Raw genomic sequence first — 25,245 nt, forward strand, 5'->3', positions numbered from 1 at the left:
CCTGTTTCTCTGAACCACTGAAGAAAAAGAGACCGTTTTCATGAATAGATTGTCAGGGCTAGGTTTCGCCTTTCATTAAGCTGCTTGGTTGAAATATTCATCTCTAAGGCCAGCTACAATTCAATTTTGATTGAAACTGACTAGGAAGAAAATACTGAATATTCTTAGACCTCAATTTTCGTAGGTCTTAACGATAGATTACTGCTGAATTTGTTGCATTTTTTTAATGAATGGAAGCACATGAAATAGCAACACAAAAACCCTAGTGCAATTTGGTGTCTTGAAAGGGGGCTGAGAAACTGGATCCCGTAAGTCTATGTTAAAATATACTCCCAGTATTTGGGGCCAGTCTCTTAATCGCTGTGTCCCTAAACTACTTGTGCAAATGAGAGATTTTAATATTCCACTGGATCTAATGCACTAGTAGGCTCTATAGACGAAAAGCACCAGGGAATGCATGTTGTTGTGATAGCAAAAATACAGTAAACCTGTTCAATTGTCTCATGAGGTAGGGTTGTGAATTTGCTAATTGAGGCCTTTGGAAACACATGCCTGAGCACCGCCAGTATGAAGCTCCCCTGCCTGATACACCTTGATGTAATACAGAGCAGTGATAAGTGCTGAAAACGGTGTGGTAACCAACTTCCTCACTTTTTCAAGGAGCTAGGACAAGAGAAACAGAGAGAAATCTCCACAGTGATGCTACCACTGCAAACTTTGCTACCGAGAAACTGCTCTGAATCTTATGTGAAAACAAACAGCGGGGAATCCTGAGAGGCTTACAGACAACCCAGGGAGTAACCACGGTAGCATTTTTTTCTTGTTTAAACCTTGCACTGTGCAGTGTTGCAATTGACTGGGTGACGCAGCAGCAGAAATCAATTGAAAACTTTAATAAGGGCGTCAGATACGACTGAAGGGAAGCAGGTGAAAAAGATTGTAGATGACATAGCACTGCGGTCTGAATATGTGATAGGAATGCAAGAAACGACTAGCAGTTCACAATGGTGTCAGCTTATTGTGCCCTCACCAATACTAGAGCAAGATGACCCTGCATGGGAGAGCCAGCACTCCAGAGAAGATGACCGGCTGGCCAAAACAGGCACAGCCTCCTACCTGCAAAGACCTCCGAATGCAAAAATGAATCAAGGCTTGACTGGAAAAGTGACTGGATGAAGAGGGGATAATTTTGGCCAAGAACAGGGCCATCACGAATGCCAGACCATGCTTGCAGTGGCCACTGCAGAAATGCTGCGCGGTCACTGTGGCAGCTCTCTGGCAGGTTGGTGCATCAACAAAGGAAGCAGAGGGAGGCTGCAGCCCTGGGACTGGTGCTGTGGACATGGCCAGACTGCAGCTCAGTTTCTGACATTCTCGAACACCTAATCTTTGTTCAAATTCAAAACCAACTACCCAAACGAGCTAGTACGCAAAGCTGAATCAACCTTGCCTACGCAGGCTGAGTTCCTTTTTACTTAAGGACTCCGCAAAAACGTAGAAATCCCATGCTTTCGGCTGATGGCAAGGTGTGACATACTTTCTCCTACAGTATTTCTTTGCTATCTGTGCTACAAATCTTTCCCAGTGATGCAACACTCCATGACAGGGTAGTCTTTAATGTCAGTAAAACATATTTATAGAAAGGACATAAAAAGGAAAATGGGGATACAAGCTGGGGACACCAAGTAGTCATCAGGCAGACACTTTGTCCTCTTCACTGGACTCTTCTAACCCAGGTTTCACTCTTCTAATTTTTTTCTAACCCAGGTTTCACTCTTCTAATTTTTAAATTTTATTTTATGTATCAAAATATGAGAGAACAAAAGCTGAGAGAACCACAGATAAGGGAAATAATGGGACCCATATAAGATAAGAAGGCAGAATATTTGGCTTTTTAAACTTCTTTGGACAGTAGTTGCAGCAACCTTAAAATGAGCTAGAAAAGGAAAGAAGTGCTCAGTACTGTTACTGTTTCTCCTAGCGAAAAGACCTACGCTCAAGGCAGGAGAAATGCTGAGAAGTACATGTTGCCTGAGTAACATTCCTTAAAGCACTGGGCATCCCAGCAGGCACGTAATCCATCTTGGGTGTAATACAGGTCTTGGTGAATAAAAGGCCAAAATTCCTATTCACTTCAATAGAGTCAGGGTTTCACACAGGAGGTATCCCAACGTAGTCTCTCTATGGTTTATTAGTCCTGCTTCCAAAGCACCACCCTCACTGTCCTTTCTCAACAGGACCCTGAAGTCTCCATGCTTGCAGGTTTAAGCTAAATATTTTATAACTGGTCACATATGGTTATCAACAGCTGATTAAATTGATACATTTGCCGTTTCAGTGTTGTCTGTCCTCATGGAAGACACATTAGGTATTTCTGGCAAACTTGTACGCTTTAGGGCCTGTCTTGTCAACCCACCCACTACGTGTTGCCTATTACATGAGCAGGAAAACTCAGAATGAAAATCATACAGCAGAAAACATCCTGTCTTGCAGTTCCCCTGAGCTGGGAAAAGACCCTTCTGAAGGTGATTTCTGGTTTACATGGCATAGACCTTTGAAGTACACTCAATCTGGAATCAATTCAGGAATTTACAGATATGGGGTATCAGCCCTTGTTTATTCACAATGATGAGAAGAGTTTAATTAATACCACGCGTATTAGTCAATTCTTTGCTTTTAAACCTTACCTTTTGCCCATCTACCAATCAATATGTATTTTAATCTTCTCCCCTTTCCAGACGTGGTTTTAACATCTCACAGAACAGAGCAGCACACTTCACAATCATTAATTGCTATTACCAGCCCTTTCATTTTCTGAACATCAGCAGTTTCTATAAATTCCACTTTCATCCAAGTGTTATATTATCCATTCTTATTCACCACTTATTTCTGAAGTATTCTTTTTAAAAACTGCAGAGGTTCTATTAACCAGTAATATAAAAATAATTTTAAAATAAAATTTCCTTACTACTCTCAGAATTTCTCATTTGACACGGAAAAACAGAAGAATAAACTTCAACTGTAGATCTAATTCCATATCTATCTGCAAAATCTAAAATATGGATGAGGAAAATCTAGCAATTTTCCCTGCTACAAATAAAATTAAGCTGTTTATTTTGGGATACTGTCTAACTTTTTGAACCAAGGAGTTCTAGATAACAATTAAGTCCATCAAAACGAAAGTGTTTGAAGGTCTGACAGCTCATAGCCTACCAAGAAGCAGCTGTATTTCTCTTGAATCTTTGGTCACATGTAGCACACAGTAGCAGTTAATAGGACTTTGTATTTGTCTCCCTTTCTGTTAACCAGCGAAATTCAACAGTTACAGGTAGACATGGAAGAACAACATTCACTGACCTCTCATTTCCACTTTGTTTGCACAACTGAACTCAGACATAAAAGGGAAGTGGACAAGAGTTGGGAGCTGGGTTAAGTGACCCAGGAGGAGTATAATGATGCTGTCCAGTTGCCCAGGGGTTAGGAAAGACACAGCCCACCTGGAGTTGAATCTGACAAGGAATGTGAAGGACAGAAGGGAAGTGTTCTACAAGGAGGATTGGAACTAGATGAGCTTTAAGGTCCCTTCCAACCCAAACCATTCTATGATTCTATGAGTCTAAGTAGATGAATAGCAAAAGGAATGGGGCTGGCAAACTGGTGAAAACCAATACAGAGAAGGACGAGATACCCAATGTCTTCTTTGCTTCATGTCTTTACTAATAAAAACAGCTTTCAGAAATCCCAGGCCTCTGAGACCAGAGGGAAAATCTGGAGCAAGGAAGACTTACTTACCCTCAGTGAAGAAGGACCAGGTTAGGGTTACATAAACAAAGTGTATGTAAGCTCAGAAGTGCTGAGGGAGCTGCTGATGTCACCATGAAGCTGCACTCAATTGTCTTTGAATGCTCATGGTGACTAAGAGAGGCTTTCAAAGATTGAAACAGACTAAGTAACTTCCAGGGATAGATGCCCCATCCCTGGAAGTGTTCAAGGCCAGGTTGGATGAGGCTTTGGGCAACCTGGTGTAGTGGAGGATTTCCCTGCCCATGGCAGTGGGATTGGAACTAGATGATCTTCGAGGTCCCTTCCAACTCTAACCGTTCTATGATTCGATAATTCTATGATTCTAAGTGTCACTCCAGTCTTCAAGAACAGCAAAAAGGAAGATTTGGAGGACTGTAGGCCCTTCGGCATCACCTCAGTCCCTAGGAAAGTGACCAGCTTCATTGTCTTCTACAACGTGGTGACTAGCTTGGTGGATGAAGGAAGAGATGGTGTTTACCTTAACTTTAGCAAAGTCTTTGACATTGTCTCCTGTACCACCATCATAGACAAGCTGACAAAGCATGGGTTAGATAAGTGGACAGTGAAGTGGATTAAAAAGTGGCTGACTAATCAGGCACAGTGCTGTTCAACATTTCATTAATGGCTTGGAGGATGGGATGAAGTGCCTCCTGAGCAGGTTCACAGATGATACAAAACTGGGAAGTGTGACTGATACACCAGAGCATTTTGCTGCCATTCAGAGGGACTTCAACAAGCTACAGAACTGGGCAGAGAGGAAACCCCAGAAGTTCAACAGAGAAATGGAAAGTCCTGTAAATGTGGAGGAATAACCCCAGGCACCAGTACATGCTGCCCGCTCAGCTGAACAGCAGTTTTGTAGAAAAATATTTGGGAGTTTTGATGGGCAACAAGCTGACCATGAGGCAGCAATGCACTCTAACAGCATAAAAGGCCAACAGTATCCTGGGCTGCTTTAGGCAGAGAGTGGTCAGCAGGTCAAGGAAGGTGACACTTCCACTCTGCTCAGCGCTGGTGAGGCCACATCTGGATTCCTGTATCCAGTTCTGTGCTCCCCACTACAAAAAAAGTTATGGACATACTGGAACAATTCCTGTGCGGGGTAACAAAGATCATCGAGCTACTGGAGCACCTTTCATATGAAGAGAGGCTGAGAGAGCTGGGTCTGTTCAGTCTGGAGAAAAGCAGGCTCAGGGGAATCTTATCCAGGTGTATAAATACTTGACAGGAGGGAATGAAGACAAGGGAGCCAGACTTTTCTCTGTGACAGGACCAGAGGCAACAGGCACAAACCAAAACACAGAAGGTTCCCTCTGAACATCAGGAAACACTTTTTTTCACCGTGATGGTGGCCAAGCACTGGCACAGATTGCCCAGGGAGGTGGTGGAGCATCCATCCTTGGAGATATTCAAACCCAACTGAACATAGTTCTGGAAAATGTGCTCTAGCAGGGGGGTCAGAGTAGATGATCTTCCAACATCAACCATTCTGATTCTCATGAGACCTCACCAGAAGTACTGCATTCAGCCCTGGGGCCCTCACCATCAGAAGGACGTGGACCTGTTAGAGTGGGTCCAGAGGAGGCCACGAAGATGATCCGAGGGCTGGAGCACCTCTTCTGTGAAGACAGGCTGAGAGAGTTGGGGCTGTACAGCCTGGAGAAGAGAAGGCTCCGAGTAGACCTTCTAGCAGCCTTCCAGTAGCTAAATAGGGCCTACAAGAAAGCTGGAGAGGGACTTTTTACAAGGGCATGTAGTGATAGGGCAAGGGGAAATGGCTTTAAACTGAAAGAGGGGAGATTTACATTACATTTGAGGAATAAATTCTTCCCTGTGAGGGTGGTGAGGCAATGGAACAGGTTGCCCAGAGAAGTTGTAGATGCCCCATCCCTGGAAGTGTTCCAGGCCAGGTTGGATGAGGCTTTGGGCAACCTGGTGTAGTGGAGGGTGTCCCTGCCCATGGCAGGGGGGTTGGAACTAGATGATGTTTGAAGGCCCTTCCAATCGAAACCACCATGATTCTGTGATTTGTAAGGCGGTGGCTTGCTTGCAGTTATTCGCTGCAACAATTTATGAATTTGATGACTTTGTTCTGTGACCCATGAGAATTATCCCATTACTTGTCTGGTGGCATCATGGAATAGATGAAGCAATCATCATAAAACAGGAACAGCTCCTTAAAAAACCAAACACTCCTGGATACTGTAAGCTAAAGACAGAGAGAATAAATGATGGAATTTTAGGATATGCTCATCCTCTCATTTGCTGTGGACACAAATGGTTTCACAACGATGAAGTTCCTCCTCCAACCCTTTATCAGACTGATAGCTGCATGCCTGTGAATTGGTGTATCTCATCGTTATTCTGCATCGCACGCTACGTTTTTCATATATGCACCAAGTGAATGGATTTAATTTAATGATCTTCATTTTTCTATCACCTTTGCAGTCTTCCAAGTTCGCATCTTGAAACTTTTTAGTTAACATGTATATAGCGTAATTTATTTGATTGTTTCAAGAAAAGCAGCTGAGTTTGTGTAATAACGGTAAAATGATGCTGTCCTTGAGGACAGGACGCCTCTTTTTAGACAAACCCCTGACCATATGAATAACTGGGGCAAAGAAACTGTGTAAAAATATCTCTTAGAATTGACGTATGTTGGTAGTCAGAACAAGAAAACTGGGGTATCAGGTTTACAACCCAATTGAATGACCCTATATTTCAGACAGAATGTTTAAACTCTGCTCTAATATAAGGGCAATTCTAGAAACACCCAAAGCTGCACTACCTGGATCTACATTCTTCCTTCATTCATTCTCCCAGAGAACTCCCTCATTCTGGAAAAGGCAGAATTTTGATTGTGAAAATAAATATACATACACAATAAAAGAAACAAAGCAGACACACAGGAAACTAAGAAATGGCAATTGGGAAAAAAAAAAAAAAGCTTGGGGAAGCCATGCAGAAATTTCTACCTCAACACTTTCCTCAGGACTACAGCCCAGATTCCAGTTTAAAGTCAGCACAAGTAGCTCTCCACATTTCACCTTCATGACCCTAAGATTTACATCTTTCTCAGATCCTCAGACTTGTCTATAAAATTATAGTCTCTAAATTGGATGTGAATTAGACAATTGGTTTAATGAAAAAGATGACTAGTAGCTGCTCAAAGAAATAAGTTTGTATTTGACTAGCTCACATGGTGAACTGTAACTACTCTATGAACTTTGTAAGAGGTTCTTGTAGACTCAGACAGAGGTAGAAACCATTTCAGTTATTAAAAGAAACCAAGTCTTTTTGTGCAGCACCAAGAAAGAGGAAACTCCTCCCTTTCAAATTATAAATCTTTATAGTGCAATTCTTTATGGCTAAGAAGAGGACTTCAGACACTTTTCAAATAACCCCAACCGTTTAATCCGTACCCTTCAGGAAGTCAAGCTGTGTGTGTACGTGAGACAGAAACATTTTTGCTGAAATAGAAAAAATCATACGGTTCTGCTCGGTGCACTGTAAAACTAGCTGCTTCTGACAGGGGAAGGAACCTACTTTTCCTTTGCCGAGAATGGCATTATATGGCTTGTGAATTTTCATCCTTTTGTAATCTGGTCAGAACCTATGACCACAGGGGACCCCTGTAAGCAAAGTTCTCCTGAAAAGAAAATGGACAGCAGACGCATTAACAAAGGTATTTAATTTTATTTATGTAGAAAACCAGCAGTTTGTAAGTTTAGTTTACAGGAAAACAAGTCTGAGCCATTCATAAAAGGCCGTATTTATCACTTCCTTTTAAACTCACTATTACTCCAGAGTCAGTTCAGTCAGGATGTTGTCTGTTAGGTTTTAAGCAATTTGCTTGAAATTCTAGCAAATCAAATATCCCAGTAGTAACATTTATTGATTTCCCTACCTCTTCTCGGTGCAGTGATCAGACAATTGTGTAGGTACAAAAGTACAACACAAACAACAAGTATTCCAAAAATATTTAATGACGACTTTTGATGTAGTTAAAGTCGTAAAGGTAAGTGTTTCACACTACAGGATATTTGCATTTTCAGTAAATTAAGTTACTTTCACAGACTGCAGGACATTAATACAGTAGAAATGACAATGAATGGATTTTGCAGATAGATAATACTTTTCATTTGAGAATGAAAACATTTTTTAAAAGTTCTAGAGAAAAATGGGTAGAAAATCTTACTTACAAGAATTTACAACCAGGCTCCTCCTGGACAAAAGGATTCCATCTTGAAGGGTAAGCTGAGAACTTTTTGTTTGTGTCTTTGGTTGCCTTTTTTAAGTAACAGTTAACATAAAAGATAAAGGGTTTCTTGCTCTTTTTCTTATAGGTAGCCACAGTCAGCATTTGGTGTCCAAATACTAATTTATTGCTAAAACCACACAACCCCCTTCTTCAGAAATAAAAGGAGCTTTTTGTCACTGAACAAGGCTACAAGTTACCTGATGTCCTCTGAAACTACCCAGAGATTCCCAGGTCTTCTTTTTTTTCTGGTCCTTTACAATCAAAGCTGTTTCTAGCTATTCTTGCCTTTTGTATATTATTTTGCTAAATTAGGATGTCCATCAGGAAAACACCAGCACAGTTTTTCAAATTGCTGAGTTTTACATGCCTTTCTTCTTGGAGCTTTTTGACCAAATCACTAGCACTGCTTTGCAGTTAGCCAAAGATCATGATATTTGGGTCATCCCTTTAAAAAGTTTATTTACAATGCCGAATGAGAAATTCTTCTCAGTTTACTGGTAATCATCAAATTTCCTCTTCTCTCTTGCTAATAATTTAACACACTCTGCCTTAACAGAGGCTCAACAGTTCACCAAGCAACAGCTGGTTCTAGCGGATTCCTGTAAATGCTTCTGGTGAAAATAAGGAGTTCAGCGCAATGCACACAATATGTGTAACAGCATAAACACCACAGAGTGCTAAAGAATACATTAAATAAAATAAAGCATTAACATGTTCAAAAAGCCAACACCCAACTCAAATATTCATATACAAACACATCACAGGGACAATGAGACTTCAAGCTACAGCATGTTCCCGCAAGTCTCCTTATGGCTTCATCCCTGTGAATTGCTCAGTGCTCTTTGCAGCACAGTTGTGAGTTTCATGAGGCTGGAAGGATTTATTTTTTGCCCTTAAGCCAGTGGCAGACATGAGAACTGAGTTCCCACAGGTCAGAACTCTACAGGCCCTGCCTGTTGAACTATACTGCTCTCCATAGTATACAAGAGACTCTGTAGATCTTGGAAGAAGACATAGATCTGCAAACTTCACCAGTAATTCCTACTGTGAAGCAGTTAATCTGGTTCCAAACACTTTCGTGATATCTTAGACACTAGGAGGAAGCTAAATGTATTTACTTAAACCCATAAAGGCAGGTAGGTACCTAAAAGGGCTGTCACTTCTGTGAAGCTCTGAGTATTACAACTTTCTATAGAAACTCTTTGTGATTTACCACTCACACAGGATTCAAACACTTAGTTATGCCCTGAGGAGCCCAAGTATTATGTCCTGATGTCACCTACTAAGATAGTATAAGAACAAGGATGTTTGCACAACGCCTCAAAATTTTCGCATAGGCTAGGTCCATTAGTTGCACGCTTCAACCAGGCTGGCTGACATCAACTTGAAAAATGACAATAGCTTGCAAAAAAAACCCCAACGATTGTAGCTTATAAGCATTTGTAAACCCATTTCCAAGACACAGAATTCTAATGACTTCCAGAAAGCATCCTGCAGTCATGAGAAAAATCCTGGAAAGCACAGAGCCCAAAAGCATAACAAAGCCCTATGGGACTAGACAAACAGCATGCAGACTACTTCAGCCAAAATAAGGAAGTATGTAACGGCTGTCCATACGAGGGCAGTTATTTTGGAATAGTTATTCTACCGTGCAAAAGCACAATATGAAATGTACCCCACCCACTGCGCACACAAGCCCTTGTAAGCTCACCGGTGTTTATCGCTTCCCGTATGCCCCTTCAAAAGCTTTTGTTTGTTTGAGCCCAAAATTTACAGTATTTTACATATCTCACTTGCCAAGCCAGCATCTACTTCCACTTGAGGGTTTTAGACTGGCATGGAGACTTAACACGGAGAAGTACTTAGAGAAAGAACATGAAGTTATTTTTCCCAAACTTAGACAAAGACAAGATGAAAAGCCATTGGTGTGTCCTAAGGCAAGCTCACAAAAGCTATTGGAAAGTGCTTCTATAACAAATCTGCCTTCTGGAGTTGGCTTTGTACTTTTCAAGGTACATTTACTAACTTGTGTGACGTACCTGACAAAAAAAAAATCTTGAGATTAATTTATTTATCTAAAGACCCAACAATTCTGTCTTATCAGTCATGTCAAGAGGCAGCCTGAAAACATACATGAGAAAAAAACCTAGTTCACGTTCCCTGTCAGCGTATAATGAATGTTGCGACCATTTAGACAGTATAGGATTCCTACTCCAGCAGAGTACGACTGCCCTGTCTTGCACACTATTTTTCTATAGCAGCACGATATGTCAGTGTATACTTTGCTGAAGAGAACTTTCTGTCAACAATCAGTGTTTCATTGGCATTAACGTGCAGTAAAAGACAACGAAGCATGACTCAATTAAACCACCAAATACTGCATTTAAATAACATTAACCCCTGACATTTTAAAAGAACTGTGTAGGATTTTAGCTGCATGACTCTCGTTAAGGTCAGTGCTTTAATATATACAGCTTCCCACCCCAAATGTCTGACATAAACTTGTATCAGTAAGCCAACTGAGAATGAAGCCTGAAATCAGGATTTATCTTCTGCTCCAAACATATTGCAACTAAGATTTCTCCCATGCTGTTGTTTAAGGGAACAAATTTTATTAACCTTCACATGGCATAGAGGTAGGAAAGGATTTCATATTTAATTCCTAATTCCCTTGGATTTTTTTGATAACTACCTTGTGAACTGAGGATTTGGAAACTATTTTTAAAAGTTTTTTATTCATTTAAAATCTCAAACGCTGTCTGGATGTCACAAGATGGAGTATATCTTTGGGTCTTTCCCCACGAGCGTCAGCAGAATCCCATCCATTAGAAAGACTTTATGTATGAAGTCATGATGGGCTAGCAAATCAACACAGGACACATCAAAAGTTACTGAAACTCTTGCCTGATGTATACAAAAGTTGCCACCATTTAGACTGGCACTGCTATGCACACGTGCCAGAATCTTACCCCTAAGAGCATTTTCCCTGTAAAGCACAAAGGGCGTATGCCTCACTTAACAGACTGCTGCTCACAAGTACACAGTCCGTGATGCTTGCTGTCAGAACTTTTAGGACCACACCACTCCTGTGAACTAAACCGTCCAAGCAACTACGAGTCAACAGTTAGCGGGGCTGCTATACAGCTAAGCTGAGTATCACGCAAAAAGGAATGTAAATATGTTTATGTATCGAATATAATTGGCATTGTTGTTTTCATTTTGAACAACCTCCCTGTTGCCATTATTCAGTGGGAGACTAAAAAACCTGTTTACCATGAAAAAGAAAGGATACTTACACAATAATGCTCACAATACTCGTGTTTAAAGTAAACACAACGTTCATTTTTTAATTAATTACTCTCATTGAATTAGTCAAAACAAAACCCAACAACTTCTGAAGCTTTAATCAGGCACAGTAGAGCCATGAGAAGGCAATCTCATATCAGTAATGATTATTAGCACTATTAGCCTATAAAGAGCCAGGAAGTATGGTAAAGTAGAAGTGGTAAACAAAGAACCAAAGAAAAATTATTCAGTGGATCTTCCCACCTCCTGCTCAGCATTTCTTGGAAACAATTTAGTTTTCAGACACTTGCTCATATTTTTCTTTGTCCTTGTTCAATTTTATTCATCAGTCACTGAACACCAGAAATGGCAGAAAAAGATTCAGCTTCCTGTGCATGGCTGAATAACTGGTTGGTAAAGTAAGAACCTTTTTTTTAAAAAAAAAAAATTAGCATCGAACTACAATACATAAAATTATATAAACTGCACAAAATCCCCACATGATGCTCCTTGTGACAGCAATCAGATCCACGTTACCATGACAAAGAGCATGTCACCTTCCATCTTCCATAGATATTGAAGGTTGATTTGCAGAAATCTAATCAAAAGCCAAGTCTACATCTGTAAAATTGAAGTCACTGTAGAGGTAGAGAACCTAACAGAGAATGTAAAACCAGTGTAAACCATTGTAAATGTAAACCGGTTTTAATGCCAAAAGACTGTACATAAAGGAGTTAAGTAATTTAGTTTTAATATATGTAAAGATCACTGTAGATTCCACTGGTTTAGGCGAAGAGGAAAGAAGACACTTAAATACTTTCCAAAGAAATACTGAGGTACATTTTTGGGCCATACAGAAAGCATGATGTGAAATGATTGTCCAAAACCGATCAGACTATGAAGACCAAAGTGAAGCCAAAGCAGGAAAATCTAGTATTTTCATACTGGGCAAGATGAAAGTTGAAAAGATAGGAAAGAATGTCCTAAAAGAGTAATTTTGTGAGTTTGGATTTCAAGGCAGATCAACAAAAAGATGGAGAGAGAAACACTAATTAGGCTTGGTGTTCACCATCAGCAATGGAAGAAAGGTGCTCTTCACATAAAGATTTGTTTCAACCTGTGATACTGCCAAGGGCTTCTTGGGTTTTATTCACTAGAGAATAATCGAATAACAACAAAACATATCAGGAGAAAAATTATTGACTAAAGCAATTTTGCATTTCAAAAGAGAGTTTAAATATTTTTTAAGAGCTAAGTTATACCACTGAACATGCAGACATATAAAAATTTAAATTTGGAAAACCTTTCAAGTATACCATGACAATGGTATGATCATATGCTGTTGTAACTCATCAAATCATGAAACTGACCTAACTGACAAACAGGTTATATAAAATATTGCATTCACTTAATACAGGGCTTTGGCAGCGTTTGGGAATTTTGAGAGCCCTTTACACCACAAAGAGTTGAGTAAAGAAATATGGACTAGTCACATGGACAGCAAGTTAGCTTCAAAACTGTCTGAACTAGTGGGCTGAGAGGGTTGTGATCAGTGGCACAAAGTCCACCTGGAGGCCAGTCAATAGTGGTGTGCCCCAGGGGTCAATACTGGGGCCAATACTGTTTAATAACTTGGTTAATGACCTGGACAATGGGACTTGGTGTACGCTCCACAATTTTGCTGACGATACAAGGCAGAGAGAAGTGGTTGATAGTCAAAAAGGGTTTGCTGTCATCTAGAGGGACTTTAACAAACCAAAGAAATAGGCTGACAGGGACTTCACAAAGTGAAGAAAAAAAAAAAGAAGAGAATTAAGCCCTCTTCCTGGGATGGAATAACCTCATGCATCAGGACACGCTGGGGGCCCAAGACTGACTGGGGACCAACCGGCTGGGAAGCAGCTTGACAGAAAAGTACCTGTAAGTCCTCCTAGGCTTCAGGTTGACCATGAGTCAGCAACATGCCCTCATGCTAAGGCAGGCCAACAGACTCCTTGGGCTGCATCAGGAAGAGAGCTGCCAGCAGGTTGAGGGAGGTGATCCTTCCCCTCTGTTCAGCATGGGTGACACCATATCTGCAGTAATGGTTCCAGTCCTGAACTCCCTAGTACAAGAGACATGGACATACCAGAGCGAGTCCAGTGAAGGGCCACAAACATGACTGATAAAATAACTGGAGCATCAGAGGCTGAGTGATCTCTGATTTTTTAGCTTGTAGAAGAGAATCATAGAATCATAGATGGTTTGGGTTGGAAGAGACCTAAAAAATCATCTAGTTCCAACCCCCCTGCCATGGGCAGAGACACCTTCCACTACACCAGGTTGCCCAAAGCCTCATCCAACTTGACCTTGAACACTTCCAGGGATGGGGCATCTACAGGTTCTCTGGGCAACCTGTTCCAGTGCCTCACCATCCTCACAGTGAAAAACTTCTTCCTTAGATCTCATCTAGATCTCCTCTCTTTCAGTTTAAAGCCATTACCCCTTCTCCTATCACTACACACCCTTAGAAAAAGTCCCTCTCCAGCTTTCCTGTAGGCCCCCTTTAAGTACTGGAAAGCTGCTATAAGATCACCCCAGAACCCTCTCTTCTCCAGGCTGAACAGCCCCAACTCTCTCAGCCTGTCTTCAGAGGAGAGGTGCTCCAGCCCTTGGACCATCTTCATGGCCCTTCTCTGGACTTGTTCCAACAGCTCCATGTCCTTCTTCTGTTGGGGGCCCCGGAGTTGAACACAGTACTCCAGGTGGGGTCTCACAAGGGCAGAAGGAGAACAGAGGGAGAGTAGAGGGGCAGAATCATCACCTCCTTTGACCTGCTGGTCATGTTTCTTTGGATGCAGCCCAGGATATGCTTGGCTTTCTGGGCTGCAAGGGCATATTGCTGGCTCATGTTGAGTTTCTCATCAATCAACACCTCCAAGTTTGTCTCCTCCAGGCTGCTCTCAATCCATTATCTGTCCAGCCTGTATTTGTGCTTGGGATTGCCACGACCCACGTGCAGGTCCTTGCACTTGGCCTTGTTGAACTTCATGACCTTCTCACAGGCCCATATCTCCAGCCTGTCAAGGTCCCTCTGGATCGCTTCCCTTCCCTCCAGTGTGTCGACAACACCACATAGTTTAGTGATACCAGTAAACTTGCTGAGGATGCACTCAATCCCACTGCCCTGTCGCCAGCAAAGATGTTAAACAGTGCTGGTCCCAATATTGACCCCTGGGAATGCCACTAGTCACTTGTCTCCACTTGGACATTGAGCCATTGACTGCAACTTTTCGAGTGCGACCATCCAGCCAGTTCCTTATCCACCGAGCGGTCCATCTGTCAAATCCATGTTTCTCCAATTTAGAGACAAGGAATGTCATGTGGGACAGTATCAAATGCTTTGGACAGGTCCAGGTAGATGATGTCAGTTGCTCTTTCCTTTTCCACCAATGCTGTAACCCCATCATAGAAGGCCACCAAATTTGTCAGGCACTATTTGCCATTAGTGAAGCCACGTTGGCTGTCACCAATCACCCCTCTATCTTCCATGTACCTTAGCATAGTCGCCAGGAGGATCTGCTCCATGATCTTGCTGGGCACAGAGGCGAGACTGATTGGCCTGCAGTTCCCTGGGTCTTCTTTTTTTCCCTTTTTAAAAATGGAGGCTATGTTTCCCCTTTTCCAGGCGGTGGGAACTTCACCAGACTACAATGACTTCTCAAATATGACGGATAGTGGCTTAGCAACTTCATCTGCCGCTTCCCTCAGGACCCGTGGATGCACCTCATCAGGTCCTATGGACTTGTCTACCTTCAGGTTCCTTAGACGGTCTTGGACCTGATCTTCCCCTACAGTGGGTGGTTCTTCATTCTCCCAGTCCCTGCCTTTGCCTTCTGTGGCTTGGGCCGTGCAGCTGGAGCTCTTGCCAGTGAAGACTGAGGCAAAAAAGTCATTGAGTACCTCAGTCTTCTCTATATTCTGGGTAGCCAGGTCCCCCGTTTCCTTCCGGAGAGGGCCTACATTTTCCCTTGTCCTCCTTTTTTATCACTGGCATACCTATAGAAGTTTTTCTTGTTGCCCTTAATGTCCCTGGCCAGATTTAACTCTATCAGGGCTTTAGCTTTCCTAACCTGATCCCTGGTTGCTCAATTTCTCTGTATTGCCCCCAGGCTACCTGTCCTTGCTTCCACCCTCTGTAGGCTTCCCTTTTGTGCTGGAGTTTGTCCAGGAGCTCCTTGTTCATCCATGCAGGCCTCCTAGTGTTCCTGCCTGACTTTCTCTTTGTTGGGATGCACCACTCCTGAGCTTGGAGGATGTGATCCTTGAATGTTAACCAGCTTTATTGGGCCCCTCTTCCCTCCAGGGCTTCATCCCATGGTACTCTACAAAGCAGATCCCTGAAGAGGCCAAAGTCTGCTCTCCTGAAGACCAAGCTTGCCCTGCTCCCTCCTTGCTGCCCTCAGGATCTTGAACTCCACCATTTCATGGTCACTGCAGCCAAGGCTGCCCTTGAGCTTCACATTCCCCACCAGCTCCTCCTTGTTAGTGAGAACGAGGTCCAGCATACCACCTCTCCTTGTTGGTTCATCTGTCACTTGGAGAAGGAAGTCATCATCCATGCATTCCAGGAACCTCCTGGATTGCCTATGCCCTGCTGTACTGTCTCTCCAACAAATATCGGGCTGGTTGAAGTCCCCCATGAGGACCAGGGCTCGTGAACGTGAGGCTACTCGTATCTATTGAGGGCCTCATCTGCATGGTCTTCCTGGTCAGGTGGCCTGAAGCAGACTCCCACTATAATGTCACCTGTCCCTGCCCTCGCTTTAATCCTGACCCATAAACTCTTGGTCAGTTCCTCATCCATCCCCAAGCAGAGCTCCATGCACTCCAGCCAGTCACTGGCATAGAGGGTGATGCCTCCTCCTTGTCCCCCCTGCCTGTCCTTCCTAAGAGCCTGTAGCCTTCCGTTCCAACACTCCAGGCATAGGATTCATCCCATCACATCTCCATGATGCAATAACCCTGCAGGCATGCACATGCCTCTAACTCCTCGTTTATTCCCCATGCTGCTTGCGTTTGCATAGAGGCCTCCGATGAAGCTGACTTAGGGACTGGAGTGGCTGGAATTCCTTCCCGCTGCTCTTCAGGTGCTCTCAGCTTGTCACAGGCAAGGCTGATGTTATGCCCCTCTCCCTTCAAGTCTGGTTTAAAGCCCTGTCAATGAGCCCCACTAGACCATGAGCAAAGACCCTCTTCCCCTTTTGAGAAAGGTGAATTCCATCTGGTGCCAGCAAGCCTGGTGCTGTGGAGGCCATTATGTTATCAAAAACCCCAAAATTGTGGCAGTAACGCCAGCCACAGAGCCATATATTAATAGACGAGCGCATCCATTTTTTTCCAATGGCACTGCTCGCGACTAGGAGATAGGAAAAGATAACCTGTGCTCCAGATTCTCTTACCAAGCATCCCAGGGCCCTGAAGTCTCTTTCGATCACCCTTGGACAACACATTGCAGCTTCATCGCCACCCACATGGAAGAGCAGTAATGGGTAGTAGTGTGAGGGCTGTACCAGGCTAGGAAGTTTCCTAGTGATTTCCTTAACCCAGGCCCCAGGGAGGCAGCAGACTTCCCCAAGAGGAGCATCTGTCCGGCATGTTGAACCTTCTGTTCCCCTCAGAAGGGAATCACCTACAAATATATCACGTATTTTCTTCCTCATGGAGGTGGTCGTGATACACTGGATAGGCTTTTCTGACCCTGGCAACACTTTTGGTGTAGATGGACCACCATCCACATCATCCCTTGACTGGCCTTCCAGATCCAGAGCCTCACACCTGTTGTACAGAGGCACCTGGAAGGGTGAGGTGGGCAAGGAGGGAGTTTACCTGCCGCCTGCACATGGACTTGCCTCCGTTCAGTCCTTTCCTTTAAGCTACCGCCTTCAGCCTGGTGGGGGAAGGACGAAGAATCCCCTTGATCTAGGGTTTTTTTTCTGGTGTCTGTTCCTGTTTCTGTCTCAGGGAGGGAAGAGAATGGTTCCACCGGTCTCTCTCTTTCTCAGACTCCCCAGTGCTCCTTAACCTTTCTCCATCTCAGAGCTCTGCTACCACGCTGAGCAGACCTCTCACCTGCTCACACCTCACACAGCTGTTCTCACCACTGCCACCCTGTACCAGGGAAAGGCTCTGGCACTCCCTGCACCCTGAGACCCGGACGGCTGCGTGTTTTTGTGGGAGCTCTGCCTGGCGTGCCATATCCGTTCTGCAGAGCGCAGAGAACCTTGATTTCTATCAGGTGGATACCATGGCTAAGCTCCTTCTGAGACGGTAATGGCCACCAATGGAACCCCCCTCTTGAGCTGGCAGGGTGACTATGCCCTTCCCGCGCGCCTTTCCGTGTGAACTGCCCTGCAAACTGCCGCACCAAAAAATAATTGTGTATCGGACTCCACTGGCAGTAAAGCTTGTGCTGAATTCGCAAATACATGTGGGAGACAGGGTAAGCTGAAAAGCCCTCCTGTCCTACTGGTGTAGCAGTAATTGCTTACAGTGTGTGGAGTGATCATACAGTCTGCCCAATAACCAAACTCTTTGCTGAGAAGTATATACACACACGTGCACACAGGCACACGCACAATTTCTGCTAACAGCTGTAAAACTTCCTATTGCAGGGAAGAAATCACATACTTCAGAAGAAGAACAGATTTATTTGGAGAACAGATTTAGACTAGATCTTAGGAAGAAATTCTTCAGTACGAGGCTGGTAAGACTTTGGAATGAATTGCCCAGAGAGGTTGTGGATGCCCCCTCCCTGGAGGTATTCAAGGCCAGGCTGGACGGAGCCTTGAGTAGCCTGATCTAGTTGAGAGGCGTCCCTGACCCTGACAGGGAGGTTGGATCAGATGATCTCTAAGGTCCCGTCCAGCCTATGCCGTTCTATGATTCACAGTCTCTTTTCAGAGATGAGTTGCTTGGTGGGAAAATAATATAAATTTTGAGAGTGATCAGAAGGCAGATCTGTGAACAATTATTTGTTGTGCCACATTCCAAAAACATGGAGAATATTCTAGCCCCAGTAAGCCTGGGCCTTCTCCTAAGGAAACTGTTTGGTTGTTTTCATGTAGCAGTGCTGATGATGGAGCTGAGGTTATCCAAGTGGAAGCAGTCCTCTTGAAATCCCAGGCCCAAATCATGAAGCGCTCTGAAAGCAAGGATCAAGGTCTCAAGCTCTGCAATTTTCAAAGCAAGCCAGGGGAATACCCAAAAACTTGAAGAGAGAGAGCAGATGGTATGAACCAGTCAGGATGCTCTTTTGGCAACAACTGTTACTGAACTGTGTTGCCACGTTCTATGCAAGCATGATTTTTATTGTGTCACCAAAAAGGGTAAGAATTGCTTTGGTGGGATCATTTGCAAACTACTGACAGGAGATCTTACCAGCTGGATTTCTTCTATTCATTTCAAATTTATCACCAACTTCAGTTTATCAGATGCCTGGAAAAGCAACACAGTTTACTGTTCAACTTCTTCACAATATGAGAAAGAGGAGCCTTCCTCTACAAATGGGACATCTGACAGCCAAACAAAAGATATTTTAAACTCCCTTCAAAAAGTGAATGAGTTTAAGAAAAATAGTCTGTAACTCGTATTTGGTCAATATTTAAACAGAATAAATGAGGTAGACATCTTCCTTTCAATGAAAACATACAAGCTAGTTCTTGAGAGAAATGATAGCTCACTCCATTACTCTTATTAACTACACTCCGTTTGCCATTGCCATGGCCCCTGTGAAATCACAAGAACCTATGCTTGGAGCAGTAACTGAAGTAACTGGGGGAGATTAGTCCTAGTCTTGATAAGATACTGATTTCAGAAAGAAAAACAGATTTCAGAAAGAAACCCTTCTACCATCTTACTCCACACGTAGTGACAATGACGCGAAAGGGACAAATATGCTGCAAATTTTCTTCAGCAGTTTGAGGTCACGTAGCAATGAAGACTCTTTCTCGAACTATAAAGTATCATGAGAATGTATTTTGAAAAGTAAAGCACATACATGCTTCTATACCTAGTAGAGAGAAAAATGCTTGGTATAATTTATTCTTTCATTCTTCACACAAATACAACAGATCTTCGACGTTGTATGTGGGAGAGCAGAACACAGTACTTGGCAGTGCCTTTACCAGGAACAGTCACTGTCAGGAAGGAGGGGAGCCAAGACTTTTGAGGGGAAACAAACTTCTTTCTTCAGTATTCAAGACTAAACATATCATCATAAAGAAAAGGAGTGTTCTTCCTCTATCAGTCAACTCTTATATGTGAGAATTCTGCAGGATTTATTATTTGGTTTTGCATGGCTCTGTATTAGTATACATGCAGACACATCCACATCATGGCTGTGAGCAATGGGCTTGCACAATAGGGGAATACCCGAAAACTTGAAGCTATCTTTGATCAAAGTTCTTCTGTTGTAAATCTGAGATTTTTTTTATCTTTTTTGGTACCTGCAAACAAGGTTTTTGGAAGACTCTGGTCATTGTAAGTGGTGTCCTATCTACGCAAACGTTGTTTTCCATTCAAAATGGAATTTCAGTAGTAGTTGGGAGGCTTTAAAATCAAACCCTGTGTTTGACATATTAGAAGAAATTACAAATTCCATAACACATAATATTATTTTTCTAATGTATCACTGGCCCATAATGAGAAACAATCTATTATATAGATTTTGCATTCAATCTTTTTGTCAAAAACTACATAGCACATCCAAAGTTAATAGCACTGGGGAGTTCAGTGATTAATAAGGAAACAAATGGCATATTGCAAATTTTCTTTTTGTTCTTCATTCACAATGATGAAACTGCTAGGATTTAACCTTTAAGGGTTAAAGAGTTTAATCAATGTCAATGTCTGATCTTCTGAAGGCGATAAAGAACAGTCTGTCTAGCGATACCCAACAGAACATCACTTTGTCAAGCCACAAAGCACCCAAAAGCTTGTCAAGTAAGTTACCAGAAACCTCTTTGTGGTTAGAACTCAGCTCCTTCCTGCTTGACCTATTATTTGATATTTGACCACTTGGTTGCAAGACACTTGCTCTTTCCAGCTGAAATGTCACTGGGGCATCTTGTCAGCTCCCCGACATCTCGGCCTGACATACAATTTTACTTTTGTGTGCTACAAGGCAGAAAATGCAGGGCAATGGCCTTGCTTTAAATTCTGTCAGCATCAAAGATGGGCGTCACTCTTGGGTCCTACCAACAACAACAAAAAAGGAGTCTATTTGAAGGTCAAAACAGCCATTACTTTAAAGTCTTTCAGCTTAAACTAAATATATTACCTGCAACACTGGTTTGGGAACTGTCCTTATAAAGTACATAAACATATCATCAGAAATCCTCCCTGCACAATTGTTCTTCTTTCTTATGAAATGCAGACTTGATAAAAGGGTGAGTTTTCAGCGCCTGCAGGGACCAGATTCAGCAGTTAACTTAACTTGTTCAAATAGGCAAGTGGTATCATGTAGCTTTACAAGGAGCAACCTGACCTTCTCACATTGACCAGCAGTGACATTATTGTGCAGGAAGAGAAGCAGTCACATCATTTCTGTTTTGCACAACCTGCTTAAAGTTTGCAACTAAATGCTTGTCTTCAGTTGAGCTGACAAGAGAAAAGAGGGGGCTCAGTGAACCATGGCAGGGCTGCCATGAAATGACAGGAATCATTGGCATACATTTCAAATAGCTCTCTCAATCCTATTAAAGTATTGCAGTCCTGCTTTAAAATAGACAAGTATGAAACAACTTTGATAGATAGAGACTAAAATGGCTTATTGATTTTTTTTTTTTAAAGACTGAGGAAAATTACCCAAAATGTGTCATTCTTTAACATTTAAAAATATACTACATAAAAAAATGAACAACTGCAATAAATAAAAGTTAAAAAAATAACTGTTTCGGTATGCAAAGAATGAGAAGCGCAGGAATGTGAACATACGAATGCACATTTTTATGAAAATGTAAAATTAATGTCAAAAAATACATACGCTGAACTACATTTCAAAAGTAGCAACAAAATTGCACTTTAATTGCATCATTTTACATTAATGCAATTTTTTCCTTCTAAAAGATTATTGATACAAAGAATCTGAAAATCCATTTTCCATTGTTCTTTTGGGACTGGATGTGACATTCAGGCTGAAGGAATAGACTGAAGACTGAGCACTGGCTCTACTGTGCATAAAACTGTAGGATGTGTCAGGTTCAGCTTGCAATGCCAAAAAATCTGGGATACCACTCCGGTCAGGCTGAATTCCTAGCTTGAAGCCATGGTGATGTTTGAACTCCCTCTTGATTCCTGGAGTAAAATAAAGTAACGATAAAAAAAAATAAACAAAAAAGAATCCACGTTTACTGTTAAACAAATGAGAAAAATAATTTCATTATGTCTTTCATAAAGGCATGTATAGAAAGTATTTGCAAGTATTTGCTTCTGGTTTCAAATGTTTACTTAAAATACATGGTACCTGAATACACATATTAATCTTTAATAAGCAGGAACAAAGGACACTAGCTAGAGTATTCTGCACCAGTAAGTGTCAGGAAACACGAGTCTACTTTATTGGACGTGCTGCAAATACTTACAGAAAACTTTTTGCCTCTTCGTTATCATTTCTAGGGTGTGCTTTTTTTTTTTTAATCAAGTAAACAAACTTCTCCTATAGTCTCCCTAACACTGTTATTAGGAAAAATATGCTATGCTAACCATGGAAGGTATCAATTTACTTTTAAATGTATTTTACTATCTACTGAAATCAAACACTTAATACTCTTCAAATGTTAGCCTGTTAGAAGATGGCCAGAGAATATACACTGAATGTACGTTGATGGGGAACATGATTCATATTTCAATGAGTCTTGACATTCAGTCAAACAGTTATAAAGGTTAGACCAGTTAAAATTCAACATTAAATAACTTTCAGCACCAAAACACTGTGCATCCTACTCTGAAAGATTATAGATAATATCAGTATATCAGCACTAATATTTTTTTAAGTGCCAAACAAAGACACTGTGTATTCCCTTAAATATGCATAATAATAAACAAACTTAAGAAAAAACAATGCTATATTGCTCTTCTGCCTTTTACTAAGTATTTTACCTAATGGACCACATAGTTGTGGAAATAACAATCAATTATTTCGTCAAGACATAGAATATGTGAAAACTTCACACACAAAGCGTACGTATGGAAAAGAAAAAAGTTAAGATACTGAAAGACTGTTATAGTATATTTGAGGTTCTAAACACTCTCTTTTTTCAGCATTTCAGGAAGTGTATACATGTAGAAATGCATATATACAGAGGCACAGATTCCAATATACATACTCATAGATATCCAGAGAGACGCAGAAGGGTGAGTGTATATTCATAGTTCAACAAATCCAGACTCAGTCGCAAGTATGAATACACATTCATGAAAAATTCGCCTTTCCTCTGTTACTACTGCTGGAGAAAAATCAATGGTTGCCTCTAACACTTCCTCCGACAGTTCCCTTTGATATGAACTCTTTTGATTTCCTGATTCACCACGAGCCATACTGCAGCTACTGTAAACAGCCAGTTTATGTTAGACCTTCATTAAGAACCCATACCGTAGCAAACTGAGGTGGCTACTTCAAGTAGACAGCTAAAATGAGGTAGTGCCTTGAGTTTTTTTAAACTGTGGTGGTGATGAGGAACCACTAAAAAGCCAAAGCACAAACGAGATTTCCTGCGTTGGTATCAGCACATCTGGAATGAGATCTCAAGGAAGGCATCCACCTATTACACCGATTAACAGTCTGTTATTTGCACACTTTAATCAGATGACCACATAGCCAAAATTATCTGTAAAATAAGTCGTTCATAAAAAAAAAAATTATGATGCTACTGAAATATGCAAATAACTTGCAATGTTCTAAAAAAATTCTGTGTGTAAAAAAAATGAAATCGATAAGGTAAAAGTTATAAACAGGTTTCACTCTGGATAGCAAATACTGAAGACAAATTTAAACATATTAGCTTGTACTGCTTTCAACATCTCAATTAATCAGCATATCACAATAAGTAAAAACCACATGCTACAATTACATTCTCATATTACTCTTTTTCCAGATGTAGTGATGATTTTTTTTAAGAATAGGGCATCAAAATCCCAGTAAGGAGATAAGAAATCAGATTTCCTTTGAGAGTTACAAAAAAAATGTATGAAACTTAATGATTGGCAGCAAGTCAATAGACTATGTTACAGTAAAAGCTTCACTGTTGGGGGAAAAAAGCTCTAGTTTAGTTATCCAGATCCTGTGCTGTACTTTGTGAAAAGAACAGAATAGTTTTCATTGAAAAGAAGAGAAATAGGATCTAATAGCAGTGTGATTGATGTAAAAAAAAAAAAAATCTTGGCTGTTACTCACAGGAACTGTTTTGATCCAATATCATTATATACAGTCATGAGTAAGAAAATAGGATTCCATACGTTAGAAGAAAAAATACTCACAACTGGTGTATAACACTCATTGTTTGAACACTTATCTGTACAGAGGAATTTTAAAGGCAGTTATAATTTCCCCAACAGAGCTCTTTCAACATTATTGTATTTAGACACCTTTCTAAAACATGTATTAAATTGACAAACTCAAATGACTATGCCAGAGCTGTGATGATAATCCATCATATAAATATGCATTTAGGTGATTTTTAAGAGAGGAATTATGTATCTTAAATAAGGTGTCTGTTCAGGTAAATCTTTAGCATAGCACTTTTATTTACCTGATAAGCCGTAAATGATTCCATCTAAACCGTTACACTTCATCAGCTAAATAGGTATTTAGGACACAATACATCTAGCAAAAATAGGCTTTCAAAATATTTATGTAACATAGCAATTGGTCATGTCCTACGGTCATTTTTCAAAGTTTGATAGCCTAACTTTATAAAACATGTTTTCCCAAAGAAGTGAAATACAAAAGGTGAGACTATACTAGGGAATAATTTCTTTCTAAATTATAGTTAACTCGAGCAATTCTTTAGTATTAGAAATGGAAAAATATTTCCAAAACAATTTTTCTCTACAGTTTTTCTTCTGTGACTAACCTATGATCACATTTAGGATCTAGTTTACAGGTTGTCTCAAGATACATGAGCTATTTTACCAAGGTTAAAACTGATTTATAGTGAATTGTTCTATTATGTATGATATTGTGAGGAAATATTATAATACCATCATGTGTTATATCCTTATATATGTTTTATTTCAATGTTAGCCTACTCAAAAGCATCATGTTGTGATCAAAGACACCCCCTTTTGCTTTTATATATCAATACTTGTGGAATAATATGCACAGTCAGACACCTGGCATTAGAAGACTAAGCACATGTTATGACAGTGTTGCAAACAGATAACTACATAAAGAAATTCACTGTTAGAAGTACATTGTTTATCTTCAATTGTAGGAGCAAAATCTATAACCAGAGCTGAAGCCACAAATCAATCAGAATTGTTCCAGCCCTCGAAGTCTACACAAGGATAATTTTACCGGACCACAATTTTCACTATAATACCACACTACAACTTTTCAACTGCCCTCCACTATTTGCATGTTACAACAGTAACTCCTTCCAATTTCGGGACTTCCCACCAGTAATTTTAGTCACTTTAAACTGTTTTCAAATATTCAGTTTCAAAACACAGTAGCCCAAACTTCCCTTCCACTTTCTTACGACATGTAACATACTATATTATTTAAAAAAAATCATAAGGATAAAAAGTGGTAAGTTTTTTGTTAGAGTTAAGGCTTCTGGCTTGTGAATAACAAGCCAGAAGCATATATGGCTTCAACTGAGATAAGAAAGTAATGAAACTGCTTAGAATTGGAA

General features: G+C 41.1%; 1 protein-coding gene across 4 annotated transcripts in view; it reads right to left on the reverse strand.

The window, feature by feature from the left end:
- Positions 1 to 21,453: 21,453 nt before the first annotated feature.
- Positions 21,454 to 25,245, reverse strand: part of CCDC171 (coiled-coil domain containing 171) — a 156,089-nt gene continuing 152,297 nt past the window's right edge. For 3 of the 4 annotated variants that reach the window (XM_086629582.1, XM_086629580.1, XM_086629577.1), the window contains one exon: positions 21,611 to 21,685. In XM_086629582.1, coding sequence (XP_086485708.1) covers positions 21,644 to 21,685 — 42 coding nt within the window. In that variant the 3' untranslated portion in view covers positions 21,611 to 21,643. Of the gene's footprint in view, positions 21,686 to 25,245 lie in introns of all 4 variants that reach the window. The other variant, XM_086629576.1, reaches the window with a different exon arrangement.

Source organism: Tauraco erythrolophus, chromosome Z, assembly GCF_009769465.1.
Source record: "Tauraco erythrolophus isolate bTauEry1 chromosome Z, bTauEry1.pri, whole genome shotgun sequence".
In the NCBI taxonomy this organism is placed as follows: domain Eukaryota; kingdom Metazoa; phylum Chordata; class Aves; order Musophagiformes; family Musophagidae; genus Tauraco; species Tauraco erythrolophus.